Source organism: Lactuca virosa, chromosome 7 (assembly GCF_052849685.1).
Source record: "Lactuca virosa cultivar CGN04683 chromosome 7, Lactuca_virosa_CGN04683_v6, whole genome shotgun sequence".
NCBI classification, from domain to species: domain Eukaryota; kingdom Viridiplantae; phylum Streptophyta; class Magnoliopsida; order Asterales; family Asteraceae; genus Lactuca; species Lactuca virosa.
This window is the reverse complement of record NC_136432.1, coordinates 260,780,325-260,795,883: the sequence shown is the minus strand read 5'-3', so window position 1 is coordinate 260,795,883 and position 15,559 is coordinate 260,780,325. Positions and strand designations below refer to the sequence as shown.

Sequence of the window (15,559 nt, the reverse complement as noted above, 5' to 3'; positions counted from 1 at the left end):
TTTTTGGTCTTCTTTTCGTCGCGTGGAAACAAAATTCCCGTAGGAATAGAAGAATCGAATGTTTTCAGATATGCAATCAAAACAGGATTCGTAGGATCCACCCTTTTAAGCATCGCATCTGGAATCCGAGCAACATTTGGAAATTCATCATCATTGTCAACAACTTCCTTCGGAAAGTGATAAGATTGAAAAGTAACCTTCTCTTCTTCATTTGAAACCAAGATGCCTTCCTTGTTGTAAAAATGTTGTAGAATTAGACTCCAGTACCTAGCACACGAAATGCCATGAACAACATTCGTATGTTCTACTCCTTTTTGGAATTCCTTCCATAGCTGTGTAGAGTAGTCTGCTGGAAGATCATAGTATAAACCAGCCACCATGGCATAAACCTCCATCCTTCCTTTATCTAATCCAACTGTTCTTCCGGTTAAACAACGCAAAAATATCCCAAACAAAAAATTCCATACTTTTGGAAGACCAGACTTCTTAAAGTCACTTATCTTTGACAATGGGGGCTGATATCTCATTTCATTAAACATATGAATTATTTGGGAGAATTGAAATTCAACAAAAGGAGGTGTATTTGGAATGTCAAGAATCTGACAAAACAGTTTCTTGGAAAGCCTAACCTTTTTGTCATTGATTAGGTGAAAAGTAATCGAATCAGAGGCTTTGTTGTATGTGGCAGTAGATCCTGCTTGAGAAAGCCAGGATACCGGAACAGAAAAGGAATTGAACATTGCTTTGGATAAAACAGAGTGTTTTAAAGAAACAATAAGCATCTCGAATTCTTCTGGACATTGAGAAAGTTCACCATCCACATAATAATTGGTAGATTGAATCTTCATAACTGGTGCAGAAGAAGTATCTTCAGTAGAAGGATCGACATGAGCAGTAGTCGCCATTGTTAGGGTTTGAAAAAGATGAAGAACAGAGAATTTGGGAAGTTTTGAGTTTTGATCGCGTAAACGTATAAAGTACTCTTGAACCCCCTTTTATATGTAACCCTAAATGATTTGAATTTGAAGCGGGATGCATTTAATGAGATCCGACGTGGCACCTTGAAAATCGGACCTGTACAGCGGAAAGATAGCCATGCGTCAAAAAGTGTCTGTCACATCACCTAGAAAACCGGGCAGAATACCACACGTCACGTATACACAGCCTGTCATTATCCCCTTAATAGAATTGTAACCGTTAGAACCCTTCGAATGGAGGCAAGGCTCTTTCACTTTTGGGATAAAAAGCGAAGTCATTTGCCAGATGTTCGAAATCATCAGCCTGAGTTGGTATTACTCAGAACCTCAAGGATTTCGTGTGTGTAGTGTGCCAAAGAAAGTTTAGAAAAGAAACAACAATTTTTTTTTTTTTTTTTTTTTTTTTGAATTTTGTGATGTCAAAAATTTAATTTGACACGAAGGCAGTTAAACCCCGGGCAAAGGTTGCTTCGTTAATCATCAAGAGAGATGATCAACAGCTTGTGTATGTTCTCGTGAATTACAATCGAATACTTTTTGATAAGTATCAAAGGGGTTCTTTTCAGAATGCTTTGTGGGTAGGTTCAAAATTTCGTTACATGTGGTGATAAAGTGTAACAAAAATTACTTGTATGACCAGTGTAGTCAGTGACAAGTCGACTTTGAAAAATTTTAACATGACTAGGACATTCGAATGAAACTCACATGGAAATCATATTCATAAAACATTTGTATACTGGATCTTATTGGGTAACAAACATCGTGGGTTTCGAATGCTTGATCAAGACCACTCAATCGAAATGAATATGATTTGTGGTTTCGAACATTGGTACAGAAACAAAAGTTTCGTATATATCTGGAACAATGTTCCCCGTCAATTCCTTAATTTGTAAGATTTTTGGGTTTCACTTCCATCACGGACTCATGATGTCAGATCATAAACACAGAGTTTGTATATATCTAAGTCTCGATGGGTTTGATCAGAGACCTCTCGGATATACGTCTTTGTGTGTGATCGTGTAAGAATGTTTTGGATGAAAAAGATTGGTGTAAGACACGAAAAGTACCTTTGTTATGTTTTGGACCAAACAGGAAACTCTTAACTCATTGTGAGAAGAGTAAGGTAGCTCAGAGACTAATGTGAATATAAGCCTGATTAGGAATAAATTTTCGTACGAAACATTTCATTAAGGCTTTCGTACACACACATTGAGTCATGGAGGCTTTGGACGACATGCAGCAACATGCTTCTAGGGACAACCTAACTAATTCAAATAATGAAAAACATATCAATTCATACGAAAAATTTTACCTGACCCTAAAACTGCCTGCATTGTCCCCTCTGAATCATCATCATAATCTGCAACAAAAGTCTAAAAATAAAAATATTTTTGTTGTTTTGAATTTTTTTTTTTAAATAAAGACCGAACAAACGAAAATCGTTTTGGATTTTTGATTTTTCGAAAATTTAAGGACAAAACAAAAGAAAATCTTTTTGAATTTGTTGCAAACAGACGAATATTTGGCATTCCTTGAAGAGTGACAAATGTACGAATTCGAAGCGTTCGAAGCGTTGACTATGAACACTAACCATTAACTCAACGCTGAAAATAAGTGACAATCATGCGAATTCGAAGCGGTCGAAGCGTTGACCATGAACAGTAACCACTAACTCAACACTGAAAATAAGTGACAATCATGCGAATTCGAAGCGGTCGAAGCGTTGACCATGAACAGTAACCTCTGAATGCTAAATGACTTTGTGTTATCTTTTATTCAGCGCCTCTGATTCATTATTTTTCGCCTATCATTCTTCTTTTTCGCATGGAACAGAATTGCCATCGATCATTCCAAGACCTTCTATTATTCGCATTAGAGATTTTTCATCCAAAGCTTTCGTGAATATATCAGCTAACTGATCAGTTGTTTTCACGAAATGTACTTCAATGTTTCCATCCTCCACGTGATCTTTAATGAAATGATAACGAAGAGCTATGTGTTTAGTCTTCGAATGCTGCACAGGATTATGACAAATTCTTATTGCACTTTGAGAATCACAATATAATGGAATCTTTTTCATATTAATTGCATAATCACGCAATTGACTTTGGATCCATATTATTTGCGAAGTGCAAGCAGCAGCAGCCACATATTCTGCTTCAGCTGTGGAAATTGACACACACGTTTGCTTTTTCGACTGCCAGCTGACTAATTTGCCATCAAGAAATTGACATCCTCCACTTGTGCTTTTTCGATCAAGATTACAACCACCCAAGTCTGCATCTGAGTATGCTTGAACGAAGAATCCAGTTTTCGAAGGATACCACAATCCTAACGAAATTGTGCCTTTAAGGTAACGAAAAATATTCTTCACTGCAGTAAGATGTGGTTCGCGTGGATTAGACTGATACCTAGCACAATTACACACAGAAAACATGATATCAGGTCTACTTGCTGTTAGATAAAGTAATGAACCAATCATGCTCCTATACAACGTTATATCAATAGCAGGTTTGTCCAACGATGGTGTTAGCTTTATGCCTGTTGCCATTGGTACACGAAGCTTTGTGCTATTCGTCAATCCAAACTTTTCTAACAGATTTTTCGTATATTTTTCCTGATTAATGAAATTCCCTTCTCTGTTTTGACGAATATTCAATCCAAGGAAATTTTTGATTTTTCCCATCATGCTCATTTCAAATTTGCTTTTCATCAATTCTTCGAATTCTCTAGACAAAGCAGGATCAGTCGAGCCAAAAATAATCTCATCAACATAAATTTGAACAAGCATTAGATGATTCCCCACTTTCTTTCGAAATAATGTGGGATCAACTGATCCTTGTTTAAATTTAGATTGTTTCAAAAATGATGTAAGTGTTGCATACCATGCTCTTGGTGCTTGTTTCAGACCATAAACTGCCTTATCTAAAATATAAACATGATTAGGATATTCTTCGTTAATAAAACTTGGGGGTTGTTCCACATAAACTGTTTCTTCAAGCTCTCCATTGAGAAATGCACATTTCACGTCCATTTGATAAACATCAAAATCTTTGTGAGCTGCATAAGCCAAAAATATTCGAACCGCCTCGAGTCTTGCGACAGGGGCAAAAGTTTCTTCATAGTCGATTCCTTCTTGTTTTGAATATCCTTTTACAACAAGTCTGGCTTTATTTCGAATAATGTTTCCATCTTTGTCGGTTTTATTTTTAAAAATCCATTTTAACCCGACAATCGAAACATTTTCAGGTTTAGGAATTAATCTCCAAACCTTGTTTTGTTCAAATTCAGACAACTCCGATTGCATTGCAACAACCCAATCTGAGTGTTCCATTGCATTCTTAATTGTTTTTGGTTCAATTTTAGAGATGAAAACATTAAACATGCAAAATTCTTGATGAGTATTCAATACCTCATTCTTTGCACGAATTTGAGCTCTTGTCAGAACTCCCTCTTGTGGATTTCCAATAACTTGATCCTTCGGATGGTCTCTTGTCCATTTTTCCATGGGTGGATATGCTGGATCAAATTCCAAAGGGGCATCTTCGTATATGTCATCATTTTCTGAGCTTGCATTCGAACAAGCATCATCAACATTATGCTCCCCCTCAACAACATGCTCCCCCTCAATTTCAGCATTCAATTGTTCTTTCTCCCCCTCGAAAGAATGCTCTTCATCATCTAAAGTATTCGAATCCAATTGCTCCCCCTCCAGTGGACTATCACTCATAGTTTTGCCTTCTTGAGGAGTCGATGGTGAATCATCAGTAAGTTTTGAAAATTCTGGTATGTGATTATCAGGAGCATGAACTTCAGCATCAACTGCATGATCTGAAATTCCAAAAATCAAATCATAATCAGTATCATCTATTTGTATAGATTCAGTTTCAACTTGTGTTTCTTGTAAAATTGGATGATTCGTAAATCTATGCTCATTTGATTTAACATAATAATCATCGAATGTGAGATTGAACGTTTCTTCCACTTTTCGTGTTCGCTTATTTAACACTTGATATGCCACTGAATTGTGCAAATATCGAAGAAAAATTCCTTCATCAGCTTTTACTTGAAACTTCGAAAGATGATCCTTGAGATTCATAATAAAACACCTACATCCGAAAACATGAAAAAACTTCACATTAGGTTTACGATTATTCAGAATTTCGTATGGTGTAATATTAAATCGACGATGAATGAACGATCTGTTTTGAGTAAAACATGCAGTTGAAACAGCTTCAGCCCATAGATATTGAGGTAAATTCGCATATGCCAACATGGTTCTTGCTGCTTCGCATAATGAGCGATTCCTTCGTTCTACAACACCATTTTGTTGTGGTGTATATGGAGATGAAAAGTTATGCGAAATTCCTTTGTCCACCAAAAATGAATCAAGAACTTTGTTCTTAAATTCAGTTCCATGATCACTCTTGATTTTTCTAACAGTCTTCTTCAACGTGGTTTCCATCTTTTTGATAAAGTCAATCATAATTTGTGCAACTTCGGATTTGAGCCTGAGAAAATAAACCCACGTAAATCTGGAAAAATCGTCAACAATAACTAAAATGTACCGTTTATTGTTGAGAGTTGAAACAGTCGAAGGACCACACAAATCAATATGTATCAACTCAAGAGGTGCAACAATTTTCCAATCAATTGTGATTGGATGACCTTGTTTATGTTGCTTGCCAACTTCACAAGCTGCACATAAAGAATCATTGTCAAATTTAAGTACAGGTAAACCTCTTACCAGATCTTGTACCACAAGTTTATTTATGTTTCGAAAGTTGAGATGTGAAAGTCTTCGATGCCATAACCAGCTTAAATCAGATGTAGCTTTCGAAAGAAGACATACTGCTGGTTTGCCTACAATTGGATTGATGTCCAAAGTGAACATGTCACCTTTCCTTTTAGATTTCAGTAATATTTCGTTTGTGTTAACATTCGAAATAACACTTCCTTCTTCGTTGAAAAGAACTTGATTGCCAGTGGCCACAACAAGTTGAGAAACACTAATCAAGTTATGTTGAAGACCTTCAACATATGCAACACGATTCACTGTGAATTGTCCATTTGTGATTTTTCCATATCCCATGACTTGACACTTTTGATTGTTCCCAAACTTTACTACTCCAACATTTTTGAGACTTCGAAAATCTCATAAATTCTCCTTCTTTCCAGTCATGTGACGAGAGCAACCACTATCAATGTACCATTTGTTATCATATTGCTCGTCACACAATACCTGCAATCAATGAAAAATTTTAGGTACCCAAGGCTTTTTGGGTCCTTGGAAATTAGATTTCAATTTCGAATGAAATGAAGAACTTTTAACCCAATCACAAACTTTGGTTTTGAGACTATCAATTAAGTTCACTTCATCATCTAAAGGAACTGAAACATAAGTGTTTGATAGTTTCGAATGTTCACTAACTTTTCCCTTCGCATCTTGAGTTTGTGATTGAACAGTCTTCGCTTTTGTGACAGGTCTCCATGTTTTGACTGAGATATTCGAATCCTTAGATGATGAGCTGCCATTCGAAGAAGTATTGACATACTTTTCGTATGCTTCATGAATTTGCTTTTTTGAATATTTATTTGACTGATACATTTTTCCTCTTCCGTCAAGCCAATGATCAATGTTCTTCCTTGAAGTCATTCCTTTTTCCCGTGACGTCCTCATAGTTTCTTTCTTTGTGTAATTAGGAAAATTTGGCTTTTGAGGTACAAAATCAACTTTGGGTTTGGTAACATAAGAGTAAGCATAGGATGTATCAATTTTTGATTTAAAATGTTGACATTGAAAAACTTTTTGATTTGAATTGGATCTTTCTGAAAAATCTCTTGTTTTGTTAGTTTCAGAAACTTTCGAAAACTTTGTTTGCTTATGTACTTCAGACCTTGTTTGATTTGATTGAGATGATTGTTGAGTTTTTGAAAAAGAATCATTTTTAACGTTGAAACCTTTTTGATGGATTGTGATTCAGACATCTTTTGAGATTCAATATTTTGCCAAAATATTTTCTTTCGTGCTTGTCTTTTTGAAATGTTGTTTTCCTTTGAAAATTTGTCAATTTGATCTTTAAATTCCTTAGAGTTTAATTTGACAACTTTTTCATTTTCCTTTTCAACACGAATTACTTTCTCTTTTTCAACCCATTGTTTTTGTGGTTTTTGTCGTTGAAAAATATATGAATTCTTTGTTAAGTTGTTTTCAACTGTGTTTTGATTTGCGAAAAAACCTTCCTCAGTTGTTTTTGAATTATCCTCCTCAACCATCTTCTTGAACTCTGGTTTGATATTCTCAACATTTCCGGTAGTTACGAAAACTTGATTTGGAAAAATGACATCATCTGTGCATTTGAAATTTGGAAAAACCACCGTGTTTGTTTCAAGATAATGTTGACCTTTTTCATTCATCACTTTTTCGAACTTTTGTGTATCACCATACACTTGGTCAACAACTATTCGTGGAATTACTTCTTTCTTTGAAGATTTCTTTTCTTTCGAAACTTTCTCTACATCTTCATCATCACTATCATCAGTTTGGTAATCTTTGAGATCCACGAAGTTCATTTCACTAACTTTCGAAGTTGAGGGAATATCAGTTTCTTTCTCAACTATCAAATCCTTAACTTTTTCTTTCCCTTTAGAATTCGAAGCAACATTAACAATAGACAACTGAGAACAATCAACATCTTCAAGCTCACTAATTTCACTAATATTGTCAGAATTATCTTCAATATCAACAAAATTAGATTGAGAATCAGATGATGAATTCTCAGACTTTTTCAAAATGTGAATTTGTTCAGATTTAGTCAAAGTATCATTTACAATGTTAACTAAATCATTCGAATCAAGACATTCATCAACTTTGACAATTCCATATCTATACTTGTCATTCGGAACTTTGTCAAAATCAGCTATTTCTTTTTCACAGTCATACGAAATGTTATCTACCTTAGCTCTTTCATAAGCTAAAAATGGCACCAATTTTCTATGTTGTTCTTTACTGATTTCGCATGAATGATGAAGTTCAGTTATTTTCCCATATAATCTTTTAGCAGCATTACAGTAAATGTTTCTTTGTGCTAACAATAGTTTATTATCACTAGATAAATTGTCCCTATCAACCATGATATTCGTTATTTGAAGTTCTAGACAATCTATCTTAGTGATTTTCGAATCTAATTTTTTCTGTGTCTCTAGCAATTGCATTGACAGGTTCTTAGCCTCATTGCTAGAAGATACCACAATCGAATCAAAATAAGTAACAGTTTCATCAAAAGATACTAATTCAGAATTATAAGCATGTACTGGAATATTAAAAGATTCAAGAATGTTTCGTACCTTTGTGGTCATTGGTGATTTGTCAGCAGCTTTTGATACGAAACATCTTCCATGCACTTCGTATGTTTCCTCCTCTGATTCTTCCTCCATTTTTGCAAACATAGCTCCATGGGTTGGATTTCGCATTTCCTCATCATCTGATCCAGATGACCAGATTTGATAAGTACCATCTTCATCCTCATTCGCACCCTTTGCAACCAGAGACAAATTCTTGGCTTTCGCACGAACCTCCTCCAACTTTTCAGCATAGTACGCCTCATCCTTGACCTTATTCTTTCTCTCATCCTTCTTTCGAAGCATACAGTCATTCGCAAGGTGATTAGCACCATTGCAATAATGACAATCAATCCCAGCATCTCCCTTTAGCTTCTTCTCAGACTTTCCCTCAACAGGCTTCGAATCTTTCATCTCATCTTTCTTTTTCTCTTCCCCAGCACTTTTACTCAGAAAGTTCTCTTTTGTCTCAGACGACTTTGCCTTCGGATTGAAAGGCTTTTTGAAGAACTTTTTCACACGATTGTTTGAATAAAAGGCAACTGCCTCATCATCTGAGTTCATGATGAACCCTTCATCTTCATCCAAAGCATCTTTCTCAGCATCTTTTTCAGAGATCTTCGAAACCAAAGCTAGTGGACCTCCCAACATAGCCTTCGATTCTTCAGCTATTTCGTTCACTTCGCTTTCATGAGTCTTAAGTTAGTTGTACAAGTCATTCAATGTTGACGTATCAAAGCTCTGTTGATTCTTCACCATCATGCTCACACTACGCCATTCCTTTCGAAGTCCCATAACAAATATCAGATTGAATTCCATGGCTGATCTGGTGATACCATATCGATTGCATCGATATATCAATTCATTAAGATGATCGTAATAAACTTCAATTGTTTCACCATCTTTCTGTCTGAAGTCCTTCAGCTCCACTAAATATTGCTTCACAAAATTAACTTTCGTCTTCTCACTTCCCTGAAATTTTTCCTTGAGATTGTTCCAGATTTCCTTTGCAGTTGTACAACTCCTCACGTAGTTGTAAACAACTGGAGGCAAAGCTCCTCTTAGCTCTCTTACACACCTTTTCTCCAGCTTTTTCAGACAATCAGATTGATTTTCAACTTCAGAGTTTCCAGAGGAAGAACCAATTGGTTGAACATTCGATGGTGGATTGAGATTGCCAGAAATGCAATTCCACAGTTCTTCATCCAATCCATTGAGATAATCCTGCATACGATCAGCCCACTGATCGTAATACTCAGGGATGAGCATAGGAATTTTGGTGGATGATCCAAGAAGATGAGAAAATGAAGTCATGGAATTCAGATTGAATGACGTCATTGCTGTACGGAATAGATCCTTGAGAATTTTTGAAGAAACTTTGAGAATTTGACAACAAACTGTATGATTCAAATCACAATCACTCTTAGAACACTCGATTCAATGAATTAAGTGCAGAATCGAATCACAGACTTAGATATAAACAATTTTTCACTTTCAAAAAGTGCGGAAACTTTTGAATCAAAAAGTTGACTCAAAAACCTTTTGAACAAAGTGAAAATCATATCAGAGATATGATTCCTGCTCTGATACCAATTGATGAGACAATGAATCAAGTAATGAATGAATTAGAGTGTAAATTCAAAGTAGAATTGAAAGATTTGAACACCGATGTAAATATGATCTGTTTGGCTCTATTACGCTTTTGCAAATTTTACAGAGTACAATGAATATTCTGTAAAGACTTCGTTACTAAGACACTAGTAACCACTCCTATTTATAGAAGAGAAAAGCGTACAAAAAATATACTAAGGACGAAACATGAAGCTTCGAATATTATGCCCTAGTAAAATACATTACAAAAATGTTCGAAGACCCTAAATACAAACTTCGACTATTACAACATTTCGACCCTAACAATAGCTTTTGAAGTGATTTATGGCAAGACTTATCACTAAATTACTGTTTAACTCGTCAACATTAAAGATGAGTTTCTCATACAATGACCATGAAGAAAGCTTTACCAACTTTCCTGTTTACCTCCACAACATTCAGCGTACAAATCCCCATAGTTACACTTACATCAAAACCGATGTTTTGGATCGATTCCAACTATGTTTTGTCGCTATTCGATGTGTGGTAATGTACTTTCGATTTGTTTATTTTTTGTGCTAAAAAGATTTAAATTAGTTTGAAAACTAATAATTGTGTTGTATAAAATATGAAATAGATCAACGCATTCTTAGGATGCATGCTTTCGGTCATCTTCATAGGCAGTGTTCGTATTCGAGGAGAGTATCTTAATTCAATGTTCATAGCAGTTGCTATGGATGGAAACAACAACAATACGCCAATAGAATTTGGTATCGGGGTGGAAAATAATTTGAACTCCTGCACTTGGTTCCTTATGAGGTTGAAGGATGCTATCGGAGAGGGTAGGGAAGTTGCGTTCATAACCAATATGGACGATTCCATTTCTTCTTTTGTGGGTCAGGTATTCCCTGAGGCTTCTCGTGGTTATTCATCTAAGAGTGTTTTGATTTATTATCACTTAAGAATTGGTCAAAGCACAAATTTAGACTACTTGTTCTTCCGTGCATGCAAAGAATATACCACGCAATATTTTGAAAAAATCATTTTCTAAGTTAAGTCATGCTGCACGTGAGGTTCTTGCCAACTACGAAAAAACGAAATGGGCACGGGCCTATTTCCCTAATATACCTTGGAATGTACTAAACATTAATATTCCAGAATTCCTATTGGTGTTATCGGTTACTCAACGCAATGTACCGATAATAACGCTAATTGATGCAGTTGTTCAGTACATCCAACAGACGTTTGCAGAACGCAGTGTCGTGGGAGGTAATTTAGAAAGTTTTTATAAACCATTAAAATATCCATAATTGACTATCCTTTTACTTTTCAGGGATGTTGAACACCGTATTCACTCCTTACGCAGAGATCGTCCTTCACAGGAGGATGCAAAAGTCTCTACGATGGAAAGCAACTAAAATTCCACCTGAGATCCCGTCTCCGTTCCCCTCTGATATTTTCTGAGTTTTTGATCTAAAAAGAAGATGTGTTGTAGCTCTTACTCGACACACATGTTCTTGTGGGAAATGGCGCAGTCTGGGTATAGCATGTGGTAAAAAACACGGAATTAACTGATATGGTTAAAATATATTATCAGGCTGATGTGTTTTGAACTACATACCAGACTAGAAATGTGAACGTTGTTCCCCTTGCATCTGAATGGGAAATACCAGAGTCGTTGATGGTCGTTTTAATCCCTATGTAATCCTATTTTACTCTTATTTGCTGATACTTTTCTTTTTAAATCGGTGCGGAGTAACCTGAGATTGTGGTTTTAATAAATGATGCAAGCATATAATATTCGATGTGGAGTAACCTGAGATTGTGGTAATGATCATTTCCATTTTACAAAACCATACTGTTTATATTATGTTAGGTGGTATAAATCAAAAAATATTTACTAAACATTAGGTGGTAAAATTCAAAGAAATTACATTGCAACCTTTACTCTTCTTTAACAATTAATAGCATCTACAATATATAGTTATTGTAAAATTAAAACAGTATATTTATGTAAGTTATACTACAATTTGACTACTCCTTCACATTATTTCACAACGGTTTCATAAATTTTGACTACTAGTTTCTAGAGTGAATAATGTTTTGTCATTTCAAACAGTAAAATTGTCCTTTCAAACAGTACTTCTATGTTGGTCTCACCCTATTAATATGCCACTAATGTACATCTTAAACGTGATACATTACAACATTCAAAAATTTAGAATGAATTCATTTGAGTTCGGTGTTTGGCATTGTGAAGAAGAAGATTGCTATGTTTGTTCCGATAACAACCCAATTCCAGAAGGCCTAGATTTCCCACTCCCAGATAACATGCCTGACGACATTTTCCAAGCTATGAAGGCCGCTGAAGAAGCCAATGAAAGGGACTCTCAAATTAGTCTCATACTCAACCAATGTGCAAACGACCTAGCAGATCAAGTAATTGAAAAAGAAAAATGGATTGCTGAAACTAAAAAAAAATCAAAGAGGCTAAGAAATGGATTCGAGATGCAAATACGGAGTTTAATAAGCTTCAAGCTGAACGGGACCGTCTAACAGATGTTGTTAGAATTAGAGGGGATTTTATCGATCGTGAACAAAATTTGTATCCCAAACAGTTTCCTAATCTTTGGAAACCAATTTAATTATGTTATGTTTATTATGTCGTAACTTATGTTATTTTATCGTAAGCTAAAAATGGCAACTAATGTTATTTTATATCGTTTTTAACAGCACGAAGCATACTTTGGAGGGTAAAACCAATGATGTAACGATATCGGATTTGAAATCCGGATATTTTCCGACGAACAACTATGTAAAAACAACGTAACCAACATATAAAACATGAAAATCACACTAAAAACATACTTTGATCGTAAGCTACAAATGACAACTTATGTTATTTTATGTCGTTTTTAACAGCACGAACAAGTGAAAAATATATTACAAAGACAATGGCAAATATATTACAAACATAATATATTTCAAATATATTACAAACATATCCACCTAATTGTTTATTAGTGTTTTTTCTTTTTTAAGTACTCCTATAAAATTAAAACAAACTAACAAACAAATTTAAAAAATGGCCTCCAATCAAACAACTTCTTCCTATGCAGCTGCTCCGTCCAATACTCCATGTCACACCACCAAACCGGAATGGCGGAAACGTTTGGGGGCGGAGGACGTCATGTTTAGTATCACAACACATGCATCATAGTAATCAAAGTAACAAACAACCATTGCATTAATATTAAAGTGTTTACAATGTATGTGATTCACAAAAGATTAACTCCAAAAGTAAATAACAAAACAAGACATGAAGCTACTATACTCCATCTTCTGAATCCCAGTGCGTGTACCTGTCTACTAGTTTCCTGAGAATACAAGTTATTTTGAAAGAGTAGATCAACATTTAAGCTGGTGAGTTCATAAGTATTTAAGTGTAAAAAGTAAACTGTAAGTTCTTTTTAGAAAAGTTTGTCTGTTCCTCCAGAAAATCCTATATTTTCTAATGTGATGAATGATAAGTGAAAATGACTCTACAATTCCTTCTATGAGTACTAAATGGATACAAGTTATATACAATCTAGAGTAAACAGACAATCGATTGTGTGAATCTGCCCTAAGCCCACAACCAAACAAGGAACAGGAAGTAAGGCGGAAAGCACACAACCCATTGTTTGTTAGATCTCCATTGTATACAACCATGGCGTATTCATTTGGTACTTACGGAGTTAACTGTAATAGTTCTTTATATTTGATGAAAACATTCTTTAAGAAAATCATATATTTCCTTTAGTAAAAATGGTAACCACAATAGTTCCTTCCATAATCACTTAGTTCATACTAGCTATATATAATCTAATATCGAACGAACAGTTAAATGGGTGAATCTGCCCTAAGCCCAAAACCAAACAAGGAACAGGAAGTAAGGCGGAAAGCACACATCCAACTGCCTATCGGATATTAATTATATATAACCCTGATGTATAAACTAAGGTATTATAGAATTAACCACTAAAGGTCCTTTAAGTTATACTAGTTCAATAAAATGAATTAAACCTTTTACTGATAAGTTTCTAGTTTAGCCTACTAAATGTTCTATCTGAAATGTAACATCCGTCTCTCGAGGTATTAATTAATCAATTATGCAACTTAAAAAGATATTGGACTATGGTTGGACTTGACATTTTGGATTGGACTTTAGGAATCTCGGGCCGAGATGTAGGCTGTCCATAAGCCGTACGCGGGGCGTAACCCGGCGTACGCGGGGCGTAGTGTCATTGGATGCGCGGGACATGAGAAGCGTACGCGCAGCGTACCATAAGGTACGCCCAGCGTACGCGATCAGACACTAAACCCTACATTTAGGGTTTAAGAGGTATATATAAACCCCATAATAGCCCCCTGGTTCCTTATCAGCCTCGTCACCCACAAGAAAACCCTAATACGTTCTTACCCTCTTCATTGTGTGAAATTGCTTTTTGTGAGTGCATTTAGTGAAAAAAAAGTTGTGAAGAAGGAAAAGAAAGGTTGGAGAAGAAGCTTGAGCTCAAGGATCTGGACTACGCTCACCCTTTGTCATAAAAAGAAGGTATAAAGCACTTAACTTTCTTCCTCATATTCTAGATCTAGGGTTATGGGAGTTTTGGACCTCTTTAGGTCCAAAGGTTGGACCTTGATCATGTGAATCCGTTTTTGAGCTTGGGGTTGCCATCCTTGAGGCTCAAAACACTTTCTTAGCAATAAAGTTTCAATCTTTGAGGCTTTCATGAAGCCATGCATGAGATCTGTCCATTTCCATGGAAATAGATTATTGTTTTTAGATTTTGAGCTTATGTGAGTCATGCAAGCCATCAAGTAAGCAACTTTATGGTTTAAGGCATGGAATAAGACTTGGATCTAAGTTTGTAGCTTCTGACTCAGAATATTAAGCACTTAATAAAGAAAGGACTTAACAGGGTATTACGCTGAGCGTACGTGTAGGTACGCCCAACGTACTCGCCATCAAGCACTTACGCTAAGCGTACTTTGGAGTACGCCCCACGTAACGCAGTCAGTTTGGACCTTGAGTTTTGGGCCTCGGTATGGGCTGTATTTTGGACTTTGGTTCTTAGTGGGCTAGCAGGAGTCAATGAATATGGGCCAAGTATAGGTGTTGGGCTTAGGGTAAGGCCCAATAAAGGAAGTTCGGCCCAATATAGCAAATTGGGCCATTAATGGGCCAATAGTGGCTTGGGAAGCCTATCTAGTGATTGGGCCTTCAGAAGTCAGATTATGGGCCAAGGGCATTTTGCGCTTAGGTAGGGCCATATGAGGAGTTAGGCCCAATTTAGAAAATTGGGCCATTAGTGGGCCATTGATGGACATAGGTCTGATGCAGTGGGCAAGGCCCTCGTTAGTTCCGGACTTCGGTCCGATGCAGTGGGCAAGGCCCTAGTTAGTTCCGGACTTCGGTCCGATGCAGTGGGCGAGGCCCTAGTCAGTTCCGGACTTCGGTCTGATGTAGAGGGTAAGGCCCTAGTTAGTTTCGGACTTCGGTCCGATGCAGAGGGCAAGGCCCTAGTCAGTTCCGGACTTCGGTCTGATTCAGTGGGAAAGGCCCAATATGTTGTTATATGTTACTGTATGGTATGTGGTAGTTTGGG

General features: G+C 36.2%; 1 protein-coding gene across 1 annotated transcript; it reads left to right on the top strand.

Annotated features, from left to right (window-relative positions):
• Positions 1-10,301: 10,301 nt before the first annotated feature.
• On the top strand, positions 10,302-11,372 carry LOC145127741 (uncharacterized). Its single transcript, XM_079062877.1, has 4 exons — positions 10,302-10,454; positions 10,546-10,809; positions 10,895-11,177; positions 11,242-11,372. Exons 1-4 carry the CDS (start codon positions 10,302-10,304, stop codon positions 11,370-11,372), a joined length of 831 nt encoding a protein of 276 aa, XP_078919003.1.
• Positions 11,373-15,559: the final 4,187 nt, after the last annotated feature.

Bases quoted from the DNA above. Each gene is read 5' to 3' on its own strand.
- LOC145127741 (XM_079062877.1), top strand. From the start codon at position 10,302: ATGAGTTTCTCATACAATGACCATGAAGAAAGCTTTACCAACTTTCCT. The intron at 10,455-10,545 runs GTAATGTACTTT...AATATGAAATAG, and splicing joins TTGTCGCTATTCGATGTGTG to ATCAACGCATTCTTAGGATG. The intron at 11,178-11,241 runs GTAATTTAGAAA...TTTACTTTTCAG, and splicing joins AGAACGCAGTGTCGTGGGAG to GGATGTTGAACACCGTATTC.